The sequence below is a fragment of the Alternaria ethzedia genome (assembly GCF_023757985.1).
Source record: "Alternaria ethzedia strain BMP 0044 chromosome Unknown scaffold_6, whole genome shotgun sequence".
Lineage (NCBI taxonomy): Eukaryota > Fungi > Ascomycota > Dothideomycetes > Pleosporales > Pleosporaceae > Alternaria > Alternaria ethzedia.
Window position 1 is genome coordinate 729,476 of NW_026056199.1, and position 19,521 is coordinate 748,996.

Below are 19,521 nucleotides of genomic sequence, written 5' to 3' on the forward strand. Positions count from 1 at the left end.
GGCTTCCGCGCCCTCTCGCTCGCGCCACACTCGGTTCCCTGACACGGCTGGGTACCCACCGCGCAAATGAACGCTTGTCGTCGCTTGACTCCACAGAACAGAGTCGAGACCCTTGCCGATAGGCGGTTATGCATGTCACTATTCATGGCTCTCCCCTAGGACTTCATGCATTACCCAGATAGTCACTTTTATACATTGGGTTCCAACTCTAATCATCCTCTTTCTCGTCTCTAGTCAGGTACTGACATGGGACGAGATAGGACGCCTGTCGTCTGCAAAACCATCGCTAGAAATACACTTGATGACAAAAAAGAAAATGAACGCTGTCCGCGTCTGCAGAGTACACGTTTCAAACGCCGTGCCCAATGCTTGATACGCGCCTGTCCTGAATGCACTGCGCCCGATGAAACCCCGAATACGGTCACGACTTCTCATGAATCCTGCATCACCACGTCTTCCTGCTGTGCGCTCTCGTCGTCTCCGTCAAACGTCTCCGACCCAGCAGCGTCCTGCTCCGCCTCGTCCTCTACTTCTTCCTCCGCCATTTGAGGGGCTGCTGGCATAGACCGAGGAGGAACCTTGCCCTGCAGTGCCAGCTCGCGGGCGTACATGGTCTTGCCCGTGTTCCAGGCTGCCTTGAACCAATCGGTGAGCCTGTTTTTGCTGACCTGCTCGCGAAGGATATCGTCATCTAAGAGGTTGTCCTTGATGATCGGGTTGCGAAGGTCTTCGGCAGCAAAGCGAACACAAAGCTCTCCATGCGTTCCTCCAGCACCTAGAAGGTCCCGAAGGTTCTTAGGCCATAGGGTCCGGATGAAAGAATTGCCGACTGCAACTTGTTAGTGGTGAACAAACATATGGTACTAGACATCAACTTACTGCACATGGCGGACAAGGCGCGGAATGTCCATGCCATCACTGTGCCTTGCAACACGTCGTGGATTTTGGCATCAGGCACCTCCTTTTCATTATTGATCAAAGCCCAGTTGTCCTTGATGCACAATCGCTTCCAGAAAAGCTTTAGCAAGCCATCGCGAGTTGTCCGGTGGATATTGTTCCAGTTGACTGTCAAGACTTTGAAAGCGTAGATGAACTCGTCATTCCCAAGCAAAGTAACACCTTCCTCGCTGTCGTCTGCATTCATGAGCGTGAGAATGTCAACCATGAGCGCAGGGTCGATAACCCTGTGGTGAACCAGAGCCTCGAAACCCTCTTTGAGGATGGTCTGGTGTGCTGGTCGATCCTTCAAACGACCTTGCCCAAACTCGGCCATAAGGAGTTCAACAGCAGAGTCTTCATCCAGAGCTCCGGTGATGATGGGTAGCAAGCGCTCATAAACCTCCTCTTGGATCTTGGTGTACTCCAGTTGTTGCTCGATGCTTTGGTACATGGCTGCGCGGACCTTCAGCGCCTTAGGGTTTTCCCTGCGTGGGTCGACTACTGCTTGGTTGTCGCCATGCTTTGCCTCCTTCTTGCAGAGCAGGGCAAGCTTGGCCATGGAGAGCTCAACGCGCTGGCACCACGCGTTTGTCTCCTGCTTCGAGCCAGCCTCAAAGAGAACTTCAGCAGCAGTTTCGTAGTCTTTCTCGCCGCAGACTTCATTGATCCATGCTAGCCTGGCGCGCGACGGCTCGGCTCGCAGGAACTTTGTGAGTGCCGGCTGGTTGAGATACTCCTTCATGAAGAGTTGTCCAGCTTGGTTTTCGTTGATGTACTTGGAGTAGAATGCTCCAGCCCAGTCATCACCATAGACGTCGAAGTAGCGCGCAATGCGCTCTTTTATCCGGTTGAGCTTGACTGTGCTCTCCGCCTGCTCCATCTTGCTGCGGGTGTTCGCCTTCTCCGTCTCGAGCCAGTTGGACTCTTCCCAGATCAAGTTGACGAGAGTCGACATATCGTGATACTGCTCGGCCAGTTCCATTCCTTCTGTAGGGAGTCCAATCTCCATCAAGCCCATGATGTGCGATGGTCGGACGTTGTTGTTCCACTCATCCTTGAGGCTGCGGCCCATGGCTCGTGTCTTCTCATCGCTCTGGGCGAGAGCCCACTCAAATCGTTCAATGTGAGTCTGACATCCAAGCTTCACCAAGCGAGGGTTGTCCTTGCCGATCTTTTGTGCCAGGAGTTCTTGGTAGCCTTCCTCGTAGTTGTCCACTGCTAGGTTGCGGCCAACGTCAATGAGGCTTCGAATTGAGCTGACGATGTTGTGAGACGACGTCCAGAACGGAGGTAGCATATCGTAGCCATAGTCCGGTTTGAGGATGCTGTCGTCCAGGCAATCAGGGTCGAGACCGTATACTTCTACGTTTGCTTGACGGAACTCAAAAGCTGTTTCCAAAGCGACAAGCATGACATCGGTACCTTCACTAAGCCTCTGCATGATGGACGGTGTTTGCTTTAGTCCCTCTTTCATATAGAAGGTCCTCAGGTAGAACCAGCCCCAAGGTATCAGCGTGTGAAGGCTGTCAACGTCCTTAACGAAGAATTGTCGAATAGTGTCGTTCTCGCCTAGCTCAGAATCGAGGCCGCTCTTGTAGCGCTCATTCAAGGCTCTGATAATGTCGCTCATCAGAATCTTCTCTGGGTAGGTATCCGGGTGTGCTTGTTGGTCCTGCAGCTTGTCTTGGTACCAGAGCCAGAGCTTGTGTGCAGCCGCGAGCTTCTCGGCATGCCACAATAGCCGCCACCTTGTCTGGAAAGATACGGGGGGATAATCGGTTTGTAGTTGAGTGATCAGGGTACGGAGGGCGAAGGAGCGCTGCTGGAATTGGTCGTCCAAGTTCGAAACTCCCTTCTCCAAGTAGTCGTACGAGGAGCTCAAGATGCCGGCACTGATAGCAAGTGCAGCTTCCGCAGTCTCCTCCTCTGCGAACGAAAAGCGTGATTTGACAGAGAAGTCTATGATGTTGGAGGGAATGGTACTGAAGAAGGTGGCCTGCTCGAGTTTGCTGCGTGCGGTCACTTTCACGCGCTCTCTATCCTGATCGTCTGTGGTAGGAGGCAACGCGCTGATCTGTAAAAGGCCGAATTGCTGGACGAAGACGAGAGCAGTCGATTTCTTGTCCTTCCGTATCGCGGTCTCCAGGGCAGTGCCTGCAAGAGTCACTTCTGGGCGGAAATATACGGTGTCCTGGAAGGGTAAACTAGAACGGCCTGAGTCTGCGAGCAGTTGTGCCTCTGGGCTCTCCTCTGGTTGAGCGAGGGATGCGACGAAGACTGCTCCTGGAAACTGGACGTAGGCTGTGTGTCCAGGCTGTGGCAGGAGAAGCGTTCCGGTCGGCTCCTTGGTAAGCTGCGGCTGATGAAAGTTGCGGACTGGTATCGCCCTGCTAATGGTACCGGCTGTCCTCGACAGATCCACCTCCACGAGGAAGTAGTCCATTGAGTCCCGGCCAGACAGTGCCACCAAAACCAGAAGATTGACAGCATCCTGACCCTGTTGTTGTTCCATAATGGCAAAATCCAGCACGTGGACATCCTGCTGGTTGCGTACTTCTGGAACGGTGTCTGTTTGAACTGCCGACAGGATCGCATCGTATACGTCTACGTCTCGTTGGTGGCTGTTTTGTCCTGACCAGCTCAAGTCCCAGGTCTGAAAGAGGCCGTTTCGCGTCGCCGAGATGACTTCCATGTGGCCCTTGGATTGCGATGTCCGGGCCTTGACGGAGGCGATGGTCTTCCGGATGGATCCTCCGAGAAGGCCTTTGAAGCTGAAGAAGCTACCTCCCGAGCCATTTGGTGCGCTCAAGACTGTTGTCGCAACGCTTGGTCGACCCTGAGAATCGCGCAGAGTCAGCTGAGCGAGTCTGCCGCTGCTGAAGACCAGGACGTAGCCCGCGTGCTCGACATCGACCAGGCCGGTTATGGTTTCCCCAGAGTACAGCTTCACAAAGCCATCCACCCCTTGCTGGCGCTGGGGGTATAGGCTTCGAGTGTCTGCGCTGTCGATGTTCTCCCAGAAGCTGATCTTGCCTATCGAAGGCGCGAGCGCGACGATGCCGTAGTCGTTGGTGGGGCCGTTGCGGACGATGGCGCCGAGCGGTAGAGGTTCAGTTGGTCTGAGGCCGAAGTTCAGGTTTAGAGAGACGACCTTGGAAGGGCCGTTCGGGGCGCTGTAATCCCAGACGAGGGCTCGATCTGATGTCAGGGCAAGCGCGAGACCGGCGGAGGGAAGGGCGGTGGCATATATCGGAGCTAGAGATGTGTGTCAGCAGGCGCGCATTGCGGTGGGTGACGATGTGTATGCCGTACTCGATGGGCGGAGGAGCGCTGACGGGAAGCCAGGCAGTTTCTTGACACTGTAGTTTGCGTTCTTGGTCTACAGTCTCATATTAGCAGTGCCGTCTCGCGTAGATGCGCATCTACTCACAAGATACGTGCCCGTGTCCTCCTTGGGCGCGCGCTTCGGTGCCGTCTTCTTCTCCCGAATGCTCAAGGGCATGTCAACCACAACAACTGAGTGGTCGACACTCTGTACCGCGTGACCATTTGTCGAGGCACTTCCGTTTCCGTTGATGTGAGCGTCGGCAGGGTCCTTGAAGGTCGCGTCGTTGAGTTTACTGCGCTTTCTGCTTCGTAGGCTCTCAGATTCCGGCCGCGGTCTGCGTCGGGGGTTGCGCAAAGAGCTGCGCGCGCTCGCGATGGACGCCTCGGGCGAAAACATGATGCGAGAGTTTGGAGATGGCGGTTGAGAACGCGAAGGAGCGCGCCGGTGATGATGTTGCTCGCTGAGTTGTTCTGTTTTGGCAGGGATTCAACCAACGCTAGCGCCCGGAGTTTGGAGCCAGCTCCAGGGCTGCTAGTGAGTCGCCAGGCACGCACCATCATCTGGCAATTCACTGCACTACGCCCGTACCTAGGTACTCTAACAACAGATCTGATATACACGAGGAAATCAGTGCAACCGCTTGGTCATTCTATGAATCTGCTATTCATCACACAATTCTACTCGCAATCTACCATGCTGTCTATTCAGGTGAGAGCGCCATCTTTCTAGAGTCACACATAGCAAAAGTTCCAAGTGCTTTGTATTTGTGTTTCATTTATCATTTATCATACTCGTTACAGTTGTCAGAAAACGCCATGTGGTCAACTTCCGACCATACATGCCCTTGTGAACTTGCATGGCCGTACTAGAGAACGAAATACTTTCCAGAGAAACATGGTACATGTGTGAGCATATCAGTCTAAAAAGACGACGATATCTGCTCTATCAAATTGTTCGCGGTAAGCGATGGCTTCCCACATGCCGACTAGCCAGTCGACATGCAGCCATACCACTATCCGTAGGCTCCACGCTCAGCCTTTACATCTTCTTGTCGTGTTCCTCCTCAGCGATGCTGTTCTCCGTCGAAGTGGTGCTCTGCTTCTCGAGCTCTTCACCAAGAGGGCCGTGGAGCTCTTCTTCGAAGACGGGCTCGGTCTCGATGGTCTCGAACTTGGTCTTGAAGTCCTTCATGTTGTGCGTGGAGGAATTGCTTCGACGGCGGGCGTAGGCCATATTGGGCCTGATGTCTTCGACCTCGTCACCAGCGGCGCCCCTAAGACGGTGTTGTCAGTCATGGGTTCTATGATACAACCACTCATGAAGGAAGAGCTGTCTCGCGAGGTGCGACTGTCTCTCGAGTGGGTAGTAAGGAAGCAGATGGACTGTACTCACCAATTGCCCTTGCCGCTACCACCCTTCTTTGTCTTGGTCGGGTCGGTGTCGGCATGGCCGGACTTGGCGAAGTATTTGGGAAGTCGCGTCTCACGCTCGGCAGTGCCATCAGCAATGCCGGCGTGGTCGCGATCAGTGAACTTGTGAGAGCGAGTCACTTCAGATGTCAGTACGATGTACGAACAAGTTTGTGTTGCTCCAGAGCCTCCTGCCGTCTTACGCCGAGGAGCCATTGAGGTCATATCAACCTCAGAGACTCAATGCAAAGAAGGCAAGAGCGCCGGTAGACAAGATGAAAGGCAGCACTTACTGTTTGATGTCTTGAGTCGATGGATTGACTAGAGGTTGTTTGTGATGTGATGGAAGAAAGTCAGAATGGATTGAAGTATCCTGCAACGGCGGGCTCGGAGCTACTGTGACTGTAAGAAGCTCAAGCGGGTCAGTACATGGTCTCGTGATGGGAGCTTTGACCCGATGGCGTCGTCTTGCGTGAAGCAACGCGGCCAGATGCGTACCTTGCAGATCTGTGGACAAGTGGCAGCAATGTGTTAGTGAAGACGAGGTTAGCAGAGACGATATGGTGGCTGGTTTGATAAAGGAAGGCGCAATGCATCTCACGCGACTGGCGTTGGAAGGCGGGGAAGCTGGGAGGAGCTCCTGCCTTTATATCGCAACCAAGATGGGCCCTGGAACGACGCGCCTCTAGAAGATTCGTCCTCAGCTGCCCAGCTCCGGCTACTGCAGTTGTGCTCATAGCTTCTACCTGTATACAGCAACTGGACACACATTGTTGTCGGTCGGATCTCGGTGACCCTGAGCTTTTGAGGAAGCAACGAGGGGAAGGGTACGTCACTGGTACCTGAATCCCTCCGGCGGTGTCGCGTGGGCGACGATTGATTGAGACACAGCACCACGGCCATGCGCAAAATTGGTCTATGAGACAATTGCAGGTCAACGATGCTATCGAGGAAGAACAATCTCCAAGATTTGTCTATAATGGCCTCCTGCGTGCCATGGCTTCAGCGCAACGGTGATTACCCCAGATTCTAGATGTTTGTCCCTCGCACGCTAATGCGCTGGATCCACTCGCACACACATGCCGCCATCCCACTTGATCCGGAATCACGTGTTCCGGTCAGCTCGTAATCAGCCCAGGGTGGTATGACCAATCGCCGCGGATTTCTCAGTGATTGCATCAGCAGCGCTTTCTCCGCCTCCGAGGCCGCAGACCAGAAAAGTTTCCCGGGACGCGCCTTTCGTTGAAACACGCCTTTCTTCTCTCACGCTTCTGCACACTGTTCGCAGAGTTCATACCTCGATACACTTTGGTTTTGCAACACCCATCTACCCCTCCATCGACACACAGCGCCACGATACCCCACCATGGCCCCGCGATGCCTTCTGATCGGCACGCCGTCGATTGCGGCGCACCCAGAGCGACTTGACCAAGTTTACGAGATCCACGATCGCAACTCGACCGACCTGCAGATGCTCGACCGTATCGCCGCTGGTGTGGTCAATCTTCCCGCGTCCACATACGATGTTGTTCTCCTCCTCGCCGACGCCGACGGTACCACACGCGAAAGTCACAAGTTATTGGCACGCGATGTCATGAACAAAGTAGTCAGCGCATTGAAGGTTGGGGGAGTTCTTAAGAGCCAGGCAGGCGCCTTTGAAGGCGCAGAGAAGACAGAGGCTATCCTGGCAGGACTCACAGAGACAGCCGACGGCATGACCAAGCCCGAACAAGAGGAGCCGGTGTCGATACCGCTGAAGTTCGGCAAGAAGGCAAATGGCGCGAATGGAACAAACGGAACGAACGGCGCAAATGGCACAGTCAACCCGCATGGTTCAGTCCCACTCAACCTTCGCAAGCGCAACCAGCCTGAGCCCGTCAAACCAGCAGCAGGCGTGGGCTTCGTCGATTTCAGTGATGATCTCGACGATCCAATCATCACGGGCGAGGATGACGATCTGATTGACGAGGACGACCTCATTACAGAGGCAGATATGGCTCGTCCAGTTCTTCAACGTACGTCAATTCTTCTTACTGTCTCAAGTGACTCTGCTAACACGAATCCAGCACTCGAATGCCAACCCAAACCCGGCAAGCGACGACGCGCATGCAAAGACTGCACCTGCGGCATGAAGGAGAAGCTCGAAGCCGAAGACGCCGCCAAACGTACCTCCGCCGATAAAGCATTGAACTCGCTCAAGTTGGACGCCGACGACCTCGACGAGGTAGACTTTACAGTACAAGGAAAGGTTGGCAGCTGCGGGAACTGCGCACTGGGCGACGCGTTCAGATGTGACGGATGCCCGTACATCGGTCTGCCGGCGTTCAAGCCCGGTGAGGAAGTAAGGTTGCTGAACAACGATATTCAGTTGTAGGCGGCGACAGAACGACTATTGCATGGTATGGCGTATGGTGCAGGACCTTGGACAATCTTCCTATAGATAACGTTGCTACATAGCTTTTTCTGGAGTTTTGGATGGTAAATGACGAAATAGATGAAAGGACCGTCATGTCCTGCTCTCGAATGAATATCCAGTTACACATCCCACCCTGATACCAGTATTCACCTTCGCTGGAACTGAGCTGCAGATAGCCTCTTCGATTCCAATTCCAGGTTTTTTGGTCGTGTTCAGTCGTCGAGTGACATCTCAAGCTTCAAGGCCGTTCGTCCCGGTCCATAATAATCAGGCCGGCAATCCGCCTGCTGGAATCCACACGACGCATACAATGCTCTAGCAGGAGCACGACTCTCGTCCACCCACAAAAAGACCGTACTACAGCCCCCCTTCTCCATTTGACACCGAAAACAGTAGATGAGAGCTCTACCAAGCCCTCTCCCTCTTTCTGGCTCGATGACGCAGAGTTTATGTAGCCAAGCCAATCTCTTTATTCGTTGGTAGACGAGGTATCCGATCAGCTCGTCAGCATCGTCCTCCTTGAAGATCAAGAGGAGCCCGGTGTTCTTTTTCTTGAGCTCAACGTCGTAGTTGAAATGCTCGATTGCTGGAAAGACTTTTCTTTCAAGTTTGGCTACTTTGTCGGCGATGGAGAGGCGAATCTTTGGTGGAAAGGTAGAGTAGTCTTTGATTACGAAACCGGGTGGAGGTTGCGCTGGAGCGTTTGGCTCAGACATGATGCTGCTAGTGAGAGCATTGAGAGGTGGAGATGGGTGTTTGCGACAAGCCCGTGGTAGGTAATCTATACAGGTATCTTAGCCATTTCGCGAAACGGCTCCCTATGCACTCGCAGAAGTAGGTTCTACAGTCGACAAATGGTGGGGGAGGTAGTCGCTGGAGTCAATGGAATCTTTCTGTGCCCAGGTGGGGCCTCACGTGCTAGCGCGATTGACCACGTGCGCGACCTCGCGTCGCTCTTGCTCTTGCAAGCCATGGACTTAGCACGACTTCCTAGGTTCCTCATACCAGTTGACTCTGATCCGGCCGAATCAACATGGGCCTTCGCCTTCCACTAAAGCCACTGCTACAACCACACGGGCGGTGAAAAGCCTGGATCCAATCCTTCGACCCTGCCATCTGTGTGTTTCTCTCTTCTTCACATCGCGAGTCATGCCTGCCAAAAGGAAACGACCGTATTCGAATCTTGATTTTACGCTCAGGAAGGTGTTCAAGAAAGCAAGCTTCCGGTATGCCATTCTCCTCGTTATGTTTTGCATCTACTGATGTCCTTCACAGGCCACTACAACGAGAGGTCGTCACAGCTACGTTGGAGGGTGAAGATGTCTTCCTGCAGGCAGCGACCTCTTTTGGAAAGAGTTTATGCTATCAGCTCCCGGCAGTAGTCGACTTTGGCAGTATGTTCAAATCAACATAGAGCCGCCATCGTCGCTAATCTTGCTAGTCACTATTGTGATATCTCCCTTGCTAGCACTGATGGTACGTCTCCACGCTATCTCATCTCCAGAATCAATGCTCATTAGTCACCAGAACAACCAAGTCGCCTCTCTGCGCAATGCCAACATCAGAGTCGAGACGATCAACAGCACCACACCACAGGTGGACAAGAAACGGATCATAGCTGACCTTCAATGCGGCCATCCCCTAACTCGCCTGCTCTACGTGACACCAGAGTTCTGCCAGGGCGACAACTTCCGCAAGATCCTTCGAGTCATCTACTCTCAAGGAGAACTGGCTCGCATCGCTGTCGATGAAGCCCATTGTGTCAGCGAATGGGGACACGACTTCCGCCCTTCATTCCAGCAACTGTCATTCTTCAAGAAGGAGTTTCCTGACGTACCGGTCATATGTCTGACAGCCACTGCAACAGCGCGTGTAAGAGACGACATCATCACCACGCTCGCCTTGGACCCGAAGAAGCTGAAGATGTTCCGCATGAGCACCAGCAGACCAAACCTCCACTACGAAGTGCGTTTTAAATCGGACGCAGAAGACCACTACGACGACTTCATCAAGTTTCTAAAATCCATCCACGCCCGTCGTGCTGCAAATCCTGAGCGCGCCTCTCAACTAGCATCTCAGAACCAGCGCTCAGACAACGTCCCAGGCATTATCTACACGCTATTCCGCAAAGACTGTGAGTCCCTCGCAGCACGCCTCCGCTCAGACGGCATAGGTGCAAAACCCTACCACGCAGGCCTCTCCGTCTCAGACCGCGCAGACGCGCTATCAGGCTGGGTAGCCAACAAAGCTGGGTACGACGTCGTTGTCGCAACAACAGCCTTCGGCATGGGAATCGACAAAGAAAACGTACGTTTTGTAGTACATTGGCAGATCCCCAAATCCTTCGAAGGGTTCTACCAAGAAGCCGGTCGCGCAGGTCGAGATGGCAAAGCATCGATTTGCATCTTATACTACGGCCGCGAAGATCGCGATCGAGCTGCGCATTCACTATCGAGGGATATTGCTCGTCAGCCTAAAGCAGGTGCAGGATTACAGGCTCAACAGCAGCAGATGACGCATCGAGCGAAGAGTCTAGAGGCACTCGTGGGTTACTGTGAGACCACAAGTAAATGTCGGCATAAGCTCATTGCTAAGTATTTTGCGGATGAGGAAACGCCAGAGTGTGACTTTGCGTGTGATTGGTGTAAGGATGCGGAGGCGTTGGTGAGGAGGAAGGAGGGTGGGCTGGCGAGTGAGGAGTGGTGTAGTACGCAGAGGGAGGCGGGGAGGTATGACATTGATGAATATGATTGAGCTGTTGTATACACGGGGAACGAGTATGGGGTTTGGACGAGCATTAGTAGGCGTTGGAACATGTCAATATATTTGCCTCTGTAGTCCGTAAATCTCATGTTTCATTCATCGTGACTTCATCTACGGTCTGGCTTACTGCCGCCGACATACGTCAACGCTACCATATGCATCCCTCTGTGGGTATCTACCACCTGCACCACCTCAACGCCGCCCTATGCATCCTCAGAAGCATCTACACAATACGTCTTCGAAGCCTCGGCTTCTACCCGACGATCAAAGCCGCGCTGGGCACCATACCCGCCTCCTTGAGCGTCATGCCAAAGTCGCTCCGATCATATATCTTCTTGGGGAAGTTGGTCGTGAAAGTCGACACAGTCATGCCATCCTGCTCCAGCGCATGCGCAACCTCGAACAGCGTAGTCTCAACCGGGAAGTTCTTCATGACCCTTCCACTGGGTGTCTGCAGCGCCAGACGCGCCTCGGTGTATGCGCTCGCAGGCTTGCTGGTAGTAGGACCGGAGGATGTAGCGAGAGGCGCCTGTACAGGGGCGGGAGGAGGAGCCTGACCAGCGCGCTTCGCCTTCTCGATCTCAGCTTTACGCTTGCGCTCCTGCTTGTCGGCTTCGAGCTTGGCTAGCACGCGTTTCCTTGCGTCTTCGTCTGCCTTCTTCTCTGCGCGCTTGGCGGCGGCTTCCTTTAAGCGTTCCTTCTTTTGTAGCTCTTCGCGGAGATCTTGCGATTCCTTTGTGGCCTTCATGCGGATCTGCTCGTTCCTCTTGTGGTCTTCTTTGTCTTGCTCCGACTGCGTTGCGCGCTTGGCGGCGAGCTTCTCGCGTAGTTCTTGGAGGCGCTGTGCCTTTTGTTCCTCTGTGAGGGGCGCGATCTCCTCGGTGGACTCTGAGAACTGCTCGTGGCCGGTCTTCTCGCCGTGGAACTGGGCTTGGTTGACGGAGCGGAATCTCTTGCCGCACTCATCGCAGACGAGCGACTTGGCTTCTTCGCCGGGCTGGAGGGCAGGTGGCTCGTCTGAGGCGTTGGCGGCGGCGGTGGCTTGCTCTTGCTTGATCTCGTCGACGGATTTGTCCTGATTGGTCTCGAGCCAATCGATGGCAGACTGGAGGCCGCCGGTGGCTTTGACGGCGAGCTCTGCGCGTTCGCGGGGGAAGCCCATGTCGATGAGGGTATCTAGATCTCCGGCCATGGTGAATGTGGCGGTGGTGACGGTCGTATATGGGAACTTGTGGGTTATTTGGTGATGGGTCTGGGCGTTTGGATCGCGCGTTGTAGTTTAGTAGCGGATCAAAGTGAGAAGTGAGTGTAGTGGAGGAGTCTAGCTTTATACGTGGGATGTGGGTGTAAGGCGGTAGCGGTGGAACCACAGAGAAGGTGGACCGTGGATGAGGCGCGTGAGATCCTCGGACGGTTGTCTTGGTACAGTGATCTTCACTATGAATATGTTTGTGGAATACGTCTGTCACTGCAGCCTATTTCAGCGAGAGGAGTGATGGTGGTCGTCGCCTTGGGAGTGTCTACGTGGGTGGGCACTAGAGGCAGCTCGCGATCGAGAATCAAGAGGCGTCGCTGCACGTCATAGCAACTTGTCCTTACCATCTGCCTTCCTCTCCCTACTATCCGCACCCACCCCAATCCACACCCGCTGCGATACCCACGCCGTTTGCGCACCCCATCTCCAGATTACTCAGCTTCTCAATACATTATACGCGCCCGTCTCTCTTCCCCTGGTTCCCGAGGTTCGTCGCGACCCTGCCTAGGTACCCCGTAACCGCGGATCCGATTACCAACCCTGGAAGACACGACCACCACCCCATACCCGCAACCCACACGCGCCCGCCATGTCCGTCGAGCTCGACCCCGTAGAGCTTGGTTTCAAGCGTAAGCTTCGTTCGTGGCATTGAGCCGACAAACATACTGAGATGGCTAGGACCCTTCCAGCACGAGGTGTCGCAGACCCTCCGCTTGAAGAACCCGCACTCTGACCCCATTGCTTTCAAGGTAAGCACGCTTCTCTGTGGACTTCTGGAAGTCATGTGGAATTTGGACATGCAGCTGACACAGTCAAGGTGAAAACAACGGCTCCCAAGCAGTACGACGCCCGCGATACCTCTCCCCACAACCACTGATGACGGGTTTAGATACTGTGTGAGGCCGAACAGCGGACGCATCGAGCCTGGGAAAGATGTCGAAGTTCAGAGTATGCATGCCCTCCATGCGCGCACCCACAGGTCTCAGCAAACTAACGCATGCGCCCAGTTCTCCTCCAAGCCATGAAGGAAGACCCACCGCCAGATGCGAAGTGCCGCGACAAGTTCCTTGTGCAATCTGTCCTCGTCACCGCCGACAAGGAGTTCACCAACGTTGGGTCTTTGGTATGTCACAATATTGGGATATTAGGATTGGATGCGTGCTAATAGGTGCTTGTAGTGGTCGCACATCGAGCAGACCGCCAAGTCTTCCATCCAAGAGAAGAAGATCAGAGTCCTCTTCCTCGCACCCGACGATGCCTCCAGCGCAACTCCTGCGAGAACCAACGGTGTTAGCCGCGATTCGATGCTTTCCTCTCCATCCCCCGAGGCCGTGACTCCTCAGCGCGGCGTATCAGACGCTTCTGGGCCTGTCTCCGTTCCCTCGGAGCGCCCATCGGGAAGCAAAGACTTGGGCGAGATCAGGAACGAGACCTACAACCCCGCATCGAGTGGTAATATGGGGTCGAGCTTCAGCTCTGCCGCTGGAACTGTCGCTAGTGCCATGCCATCTTCAAGCGACGTGGAGGCCCAGCTTGCTGAAGCCAAGGCCCAGATTGCGCGATTGACACAGCAGGTCAGCGAGGCCACTGGTCTTCGCCAGCGAAAGACAGGATCCGCCCAGGACTCGAAGCAAGGAGTTTCGACCTCCATGGACACACGGCAAGCTCCCGCAGGCGGCGTGTCTGTCCAGATCACCGCCCTTCTATGCCTCATCAGCTTCCTGATTGCTTATTTCCTCTTCTGAGCGTCCTCCCACCATACCTGGCACCGGAAGGCCAGTGAAGCACCGTGCGCCAACCGCGACCCCGGATCTACATTGTGCGGAGACGGCGCGAAGTTGGGCGACATCTTTCAACACACGGAGACGAAGGGATAGGGTGGTAGTAGGGCGCAGGACGACAGGATGGACAGGTGCTTTTCTCTTTCATGTGGGTATTTCTTGCTTGGATGGAACTGGGGCTGTTTGTTGGTTACACATACGAAGTGGCAGCTGCTAGGGAGGCATGACCACATTTGTGTGCAAGCGTCCATGTATCAACAGCTACATAATTCGGAGTTGCAAAGTTGCGAAATTGATTAACAAAAATAATGTCTACGTATACTTGTATTGGCTTATGCCTTGACTGTGTCGCGTGGTGAATGGCCGATTACGGCGATGTTCTGAATGGGCGCATCCCCCAGGCGTTCGAGCATCTCCGCGTACGCGAAACGAAAGCGAGGTGCAAGAACAGTCAACACTCCACAAGTTTCATCGACGTCAGACTTCATCCTTGCAGATTGTGGATACTCCCAGCTGCCAACCCCGAACTTATCTTGCCGCGGCGGTCTTCGGTCATGGAAATGACTTTAGTGGGGCAGGCCGACCTCGCTAGGATTTTGTGACTCTAAGATAGCAGCTTACCCTTCCTCTTGCGCTTGAATCCGACTCTATCTTCCTTCATCCAATTCACCTTCGCCCAGTATGTGTGGGATATTCGCGTGTCATAAGTAAGTTTCGACCGTTGCGCGCGCGCATCCACCGAATTAGCACTACTCCAGATGATTTGCGCCCATGTTGATACGCGGCTAACAACTTCTCCAAAAAGGCATCCTGATGTGCAGACCTTCAAGCCTACGGCCCTGAAGGTAAGTTCCGACTGTATCGACTGCATAGGAGCACATTCTAACAAATTGTAGATGGGAAAGGCCGTTCGGTGCGTGATTCCTCGAAACCCCTCCATTCAGCGACTACATCAAGAGAACCTCTGTGCTGACTGATAGATAAGCCATCGAGGTCCAGATTGGTGTAAGCATTCTTTGTGACTATTTATGCGCCAACAATCACAATGACTGACACTTTACAGCTGGTAACCATGTTGCGAACAACACCAGTGAGGCACTCTTGGAACACTGAGTCACACACAGTACTAAAGACGGACAGTCCTGGTTCACGAGCGCTTGAGCATTGTCGGCGTCGGTAAGATATCACTAGCCATATATTACTTTTGGCGGAAGCTTACACGGGTCAGAATCTGGCGCTCAGCCACTCGTCAACGATGAGGGAACCGTTTCCCTGGCCGTCAACGGCGAGATCTACAACCACCGAATCCTCCGCAAGTCCCTCAAGAACCCGTACAACTTCAAGACACACTCAGATTGCGAGGTTATCATTCCTCTGGTAATATTGGGCACATTTCTTGTACGGCATAGAGGCTGACGCATGGCAGTATCTCGAACATGACATCGATGCTCCCCGGAAACTCGACGGCATGTTCTCGTGGGTCCTTCACGACAAGGCTCAAGATCGTGTCATCGCAGCACGCGACCCGATCGGTATCACCACCTTCTACATGGGCCGATCCAGCACAGCACCAGGCGCGGTTTTCTTCGCTTCCGAGCTGAAATGCTTACACCCCGTCTGCGACAACATCATCTCCTTCCCTCCCGGGCACGTCTACGACTCGAAGACGGATTCGCTCACGCGATACTACGACCCCAAGTGGCTGGTCGAGCCCGAGAACATCCCTACACAACCCGTAAACTACAAGGAATTGAGGGCATCGTTTGAGCGATCAGTGCGGAAACGCATGATGGCGGAAGTTCCCTTTGGTGTACTTCTCTCTGGTGGTCTTGACTCGAGTCTGGTCGCATCAATTGCGCAACGGGAAACCCTGCGCTTGAACGAGCTCACGAGGAAGAAGGCTGCAGCGTCTTCGGGCAACGCGAGCGAGCAGCAGAACCAACTTGTTGGTATTGATGACTCCAACGAGCTCCAGACAGATCTCCTCCTTGGACAGCTCAACTCCTTCTCAATTGGTCTGCCCAACGCACCCGATGCCATCGCTGCGCAGGAGGTAGCCAACTTCCTCGGAACCAAGCACCACACCTTTACCTTCACCATTGAGGACGGCCTCAACGCACTCACAGATGTCATCTTCCACCTCGAGACCTTCGACGTAACGACCATCCGCGCCTCAACACCCATGTTCTTGCTGAGCAGAAAGATCAAGGCTATGGGAGTCAAGATGGTGCTCTCGGGAGAAGGAAGTGACGAGATCTTCGGTGGATACCTCTACTTCCACAACGCACCCGACAAGGCCGCTTTCCACCAAGAATGCATTCGCCGCGTCAAGAACCTCCATCTTGCCGACTGCCTTCGCGCCAACAAGTCAACATCCGCGTGGGGTGTTGAGGCGCGTGTGCCTTTCTTGGACAAGGACTTCCTCAACACCGCCATGAACATCGATCCTGCCGACAAGCTCATTGACAGGGAAGCCGGCCGCATCGAGAAGTACATTCTGCGCAAGGCTTTCGACACCACCGATGAGCCAGAAACTCAGCCCTACCTTCCCGAGAAGATCCTCTGGAGACAGAAGGAGCAGTTCTCTGATGGTGTTGGCTACGGATGGATTGACGCGCTCAAGGACACTGCTGAGCTACACGTGACCGATGAGATGATGAAGAACCCGAAGCCGGAGTGGGGCAACGACATCCCGGATACCAAGGAGGCGTACTGGTACAGGTGTATGTTTGACGAGCACTTCCCCAGCTACTGCGCCGACACCGTCATGCGATGGACACCCACTTGGAGCAACCAGACGGATCCTTCTGGACGGTAAGTCTCCCCTTTTGAGTTATCATTCAGACAAAAAGCTAATTCGGTATAGTGCCATCGGCGTTCACGAGCAGAAGTACGCTCATGCTAAGTAGACTGTTCTTTCGGTATGAGTGGGCAAGGCTGGTACGGTAGAAACTACGGATCTCATTCTCAGGTCTCTTATGGCGCTTATAGACTGCTTAAGGGGAGATATACCCCACGGGAAATCTGTCAAAGGGTTCGGTCTTTAGCACACTAATGCACCATGTTGCGTGAAATTGATGATCTCAGAGCACGATGCATTTGTTGACGTTCCGAAGAAGTAGCTATGTCTCACGGTGTGGAACCAGTAGACGCCAAACATGTGGTTTATCATTACTTCTGTCATGCATGCAACTCTTTCTATCGAGCCATAGGTTTCACCCACCCAATCGCGAGCAGGCTGCGGGGGCCCTGCACCTCATACTTGTTCCCATATATATATATATACCGTTGCTTGCAACACAAACTCGATGAATTCAAATTACGAGCCATAGGTTTCAATAGAGGCTGCGCCAGCATTACTTCGGCCATCTCCAGGTATTGAGTGAGTCCTGCGACATCCTTATTCGGGTCTATTCGAAGAGTTTCCTTGGGCATCTCATCGTAAAGATCCCGCGCGCGCTGCGCATGTTCAACGTAACCTTGAATCAAGTTAGAACAAATTGTAATCAAGGTGAAGGTGTGTACATGCAATCGTCTGAGTTGCCAAGGAGAAGATGGAAGCCATCTTGGTGCCATTTGCCCACGGCTGGGTCAGCAAGAAGATCCCGACAGATGATGTAGGCTTCCTCGCGACTGCCAGATTTTCAGAGATCGACTGCTCGCAAATAATCGTTCCTGTACATTTGGCCGATAGGGCTGAGGGAACGATTGGACTCAGATGGGGACATGGCGCTTGCGATTTGGCTGCGTAGACAATTTCTGCGATTCTTTGAGTCGTATCGTACTGCGCTTCTTACGCAAATGAGTTGTAGGCTGATCATAAGTAAACGACGTGTATCTCCAGGTGCTTCACAGATACAAGTCGCTTTCGAGGACCACGAACAGGGTGGGTGCGCACTAGGGCAGCTTGATGTCAAGTTTCAAGATTGATATGCCAAATCTATTCTCATAATACAACATTACCTCGCCGCCGGCGCCCAAACATAGGTTCATCTTTTTTTCGACTGGGTATCGTAGACCAGTGATACAAATACATACACACAAACTTTTGGAGCAGATCATATCGTCGCTCTGCGGTAGATATCAAAACGCCAGACGTATCCAATACAGATCATTTTTATAAACACAGCTGAGCGCATCACGCCTCGAGGGCTGAAGATGCCTCGCCGTTGCCGAACACGCGGAATTGGATAAAGATGGTTATGTCCTCGACCATTGTGCCGAGGGAGCCGATGAGCCAGGGGAGGTTCGTGAGTATGTACTCTTTCTCCTGCGAGTGGAAGATAATCTGGCAGATGTTAGTCGCCGTGACTTCCAGCAAAGTGTGGATGTGACTTACCCCTGCACCATACGTAGCATTGCCCAAAAGACTCAACATGAAGAACAGCAGCGACAAGCCCTCGCAGGACTTCTCCCTCTGGTTCTTAATGATCTGAGGAATGCGCGCTCCAAGATAAGCCACGGCGCTCGCGTATCCCAAGATCATGGCACCAACAGGGTTGTCCGTGGTGTCCTCCGTATTATGCTGAGGCTGCGGAACCCACACACCAGTCTTCCACGCGATAGCCCAGCCTGCAGCACCAACGACACAGACACCCACGATGCTAAGCGCATTCTTAACCCACTCGCTCGCGCCATCGCCCACATCCGGAATCGTAGGTAGCGAACTCGCGCGCCGCCTGCGACTAGCTGCAGAATCGCGCCTGTGGCTTCCCGGCAGACCGACGTTGCTGCTATCGCGTCTGCCCAGCAGGGGCGCCTCAACGCTGTTTGTAGACTGCACGGAGGTTTTGCGCTCCCCGCGGCGCGAGTTCTTCATGTTGTAGTAGACGCATTGCGAGATGAGGACGAGGTCTGCGAAGCAGAAGTAGATTGCGAGGGCGATGACGGTGGGGACGAGGCCTGCCCAGAGGGCGCCGGCAAGGTTGGTTATGTCGCCGACGAACCAGACGACGAGGAAGGCGAGGGAGATGCCATCAGCGGAGGATGACTTGTAGTTTTCGATTAGTTGCGGGACCTGCGCGGTGTGTTAGGATGCGATTTGGTGATGTATGCCCAGGTGATGTCGCGTGCTGCAGCTCCAGTCGCGGTTCTATGAATAGCGCAGGTGGTATCAGAGATACATGAACATTGCAGGACGACGTGTCAAGGTCCCTGTACGTCCGCGAAAGCATAGGAAATGAAGAACAACAGCGTCGTCGTATCAAGTTGTTTACTCACCAACAGAAAGATCCACGAAGCCAGCGAGATTGAGCCGAAGACACCGGAAAGCGCCTCGTGAGTTGTCAGCGACACGCTGTGCGACATGACAGCTGCGAGCATGGTTGCGTTGCGTGATGAACAACGGGGGTTGGACGGGTAAGGGTGTAGCCCACACAGCGCGTGCGGCTACAGGTAATAATGATTTCTTGCTTCTGTTACTCCGTACAAGGGCATGCAAAGAAATCGCAGGGCTTGATGACGCACGTCCAAGACGGAGAGATTGCCGTAACTAGCCTGTCCAGCCGAGGGAGCCGCGAAATGGGGCCGCTGCAGAAACGGATTTAGAAGCAGCAAAAGTTGTAAAGATTGGCGGGTTGGACGAATGGGAAGGGAGGTTTTGCTAAGGTACGATGCGCGTCGAGCAATGC

At 53.8% G+C, this 19,521-nt stretch overlaps 7 protein-coding genes across 7 annotated transcripts; 3 read left to right on the plus strand and 4 right to left on the minus strand.

The window, feature by feature from the left end:
- Positions 1–431: 431 nt before the first annotated feature.
- On the minus strand, positions 432–4,663 carry J4E87_003523 (uncharacterized protein; the record flags this gene model as incomplete). The annotated part of the gene is made up of 4 exons (XM_049375150.1): positions 432–829; positions 880–4,194; positions 4,252–4,318; positions 4,370–4,663. The coding sequence occupies 4 exons, from the start codon at positions 4,661–4,663 to the stop codon at positions 432–434; spliced, it is 4,074 nt and encodes a 1,357-aa protein (XP_049235072.1).
- A 642-nt stretch (positions 4,664–5,305) lies between these two features.
- On the minus strand, positions 5,306–5,892 carry J4E87_003524 (uncharacterized protein; the record flags this gene model as incomplete). Its single annotated transcript, XM_049375151.1, has 2 exons — positions 5,306–5,540; positions 5,660–5,892. 2 exons carry the CDS (start codon positions 5,890–5,892, stop codon positions 5,306–5,308), a joined length of 468 nt encoding a protein of 155 aa, XP_049235073.1.
- A 1,150-nt stretch (positions 5,893–7,042) lies between these two features.
- On the plus strand, positions 7,043–8,050 carry DRE2 (electron carrier; the record flags this gene model as incomplete). The annotated part of the gene is made up of 2 exons (XM_049375152.1): positions 7,043–7,691; positions 7,743–8,050. 2 exons carry the CDS (start codon positions 7,043–7,045, stop codon positions 8,048–8,050), a joined length of 957 nt encoding a protein of 318 aa, XP_049235074.1.
- A 3,058-nt stretch (positions 8,051–11,108) lies between these two features.
- Positions 11,109–12,047, minus strand: J4E87_003526 (uncharacterized protein; the record flags this gene model as incomplete). The annotated part of the gene is made up of 1 exon (XM_049375153.1): positions 11,109–12,047. The coding sequence occupies one exon, from the start codon at positions 12,045–12,047 to the stop codon at positions 11,109–11,111; it is 939 nt and encodes a 312-aa protein (XP_049235075.1).
- Positions 12,048–12,699: 652 nt separating this feature from the next.
- On the plus strand, positions 12,700–13,855 carry J4E87_003527 (uncharacterized protein; the record flags this gene model as incomplete). The annotated part of the gene is made up of 4 exons (XM_049375154.1): positions 12,700–12,739; positions 12,789–12,859; positions 13,138–13,233; positions 13,289–13,855. 4 exons carry the CDS (start codon positions 12,700–12,702, stop codon positions 13,853–13,855), a joined length of 774 nt encoding a protein of 257 aa, XP_049235076.1.
- Positions 13,856–14,572: 717 nt separating this feature from the next.
- ASN2 (Asparagine synthetase) lies at positions 14,573–16,800 on the plus strand (the record flags this gene model as incomplete). The annotated part of the gene is made up of 9 exons (XM_049375155.1): positions 14,573–14,598; positions 14,697–14,736; positions 14,788–14,804; positions 14,877–14,896; positions 14,955–14,981; positions 15,032–15,067; positions 15,120–15,268; positions 15,318–16,705; positions 16,758–16,800. 9 exons carry the CDS (start codon positions 14,573–14,575, stop codon positions 16,798–16,800), a joined length of 1,746 nt encoding a protein of 581 aa, XP_049235077.1.
- A 1,229-nt stretch (positions 16,801–18,029) lies between these two features.
- Positions 18,030–19,213, minus strand: J4E87_003529 (uncharacterized protein; the record flags this gene model as incomplete). Its single annotated transcript, XM_049375156.1, has 3 exons — positions 18,030–18,179; positions 18,231–18,908; positions 19,112–19,213. The coding sequence occupies 3 exons, from the start codon at positions 19,211–19,213 to the stop codon at positions 18,030–18,032; spliced, it is 930 nt and encodes a 309-aa protein (XP_049235078.1).
- Positions 19,214–19,521: the final 308 nt, after the last annotated feature.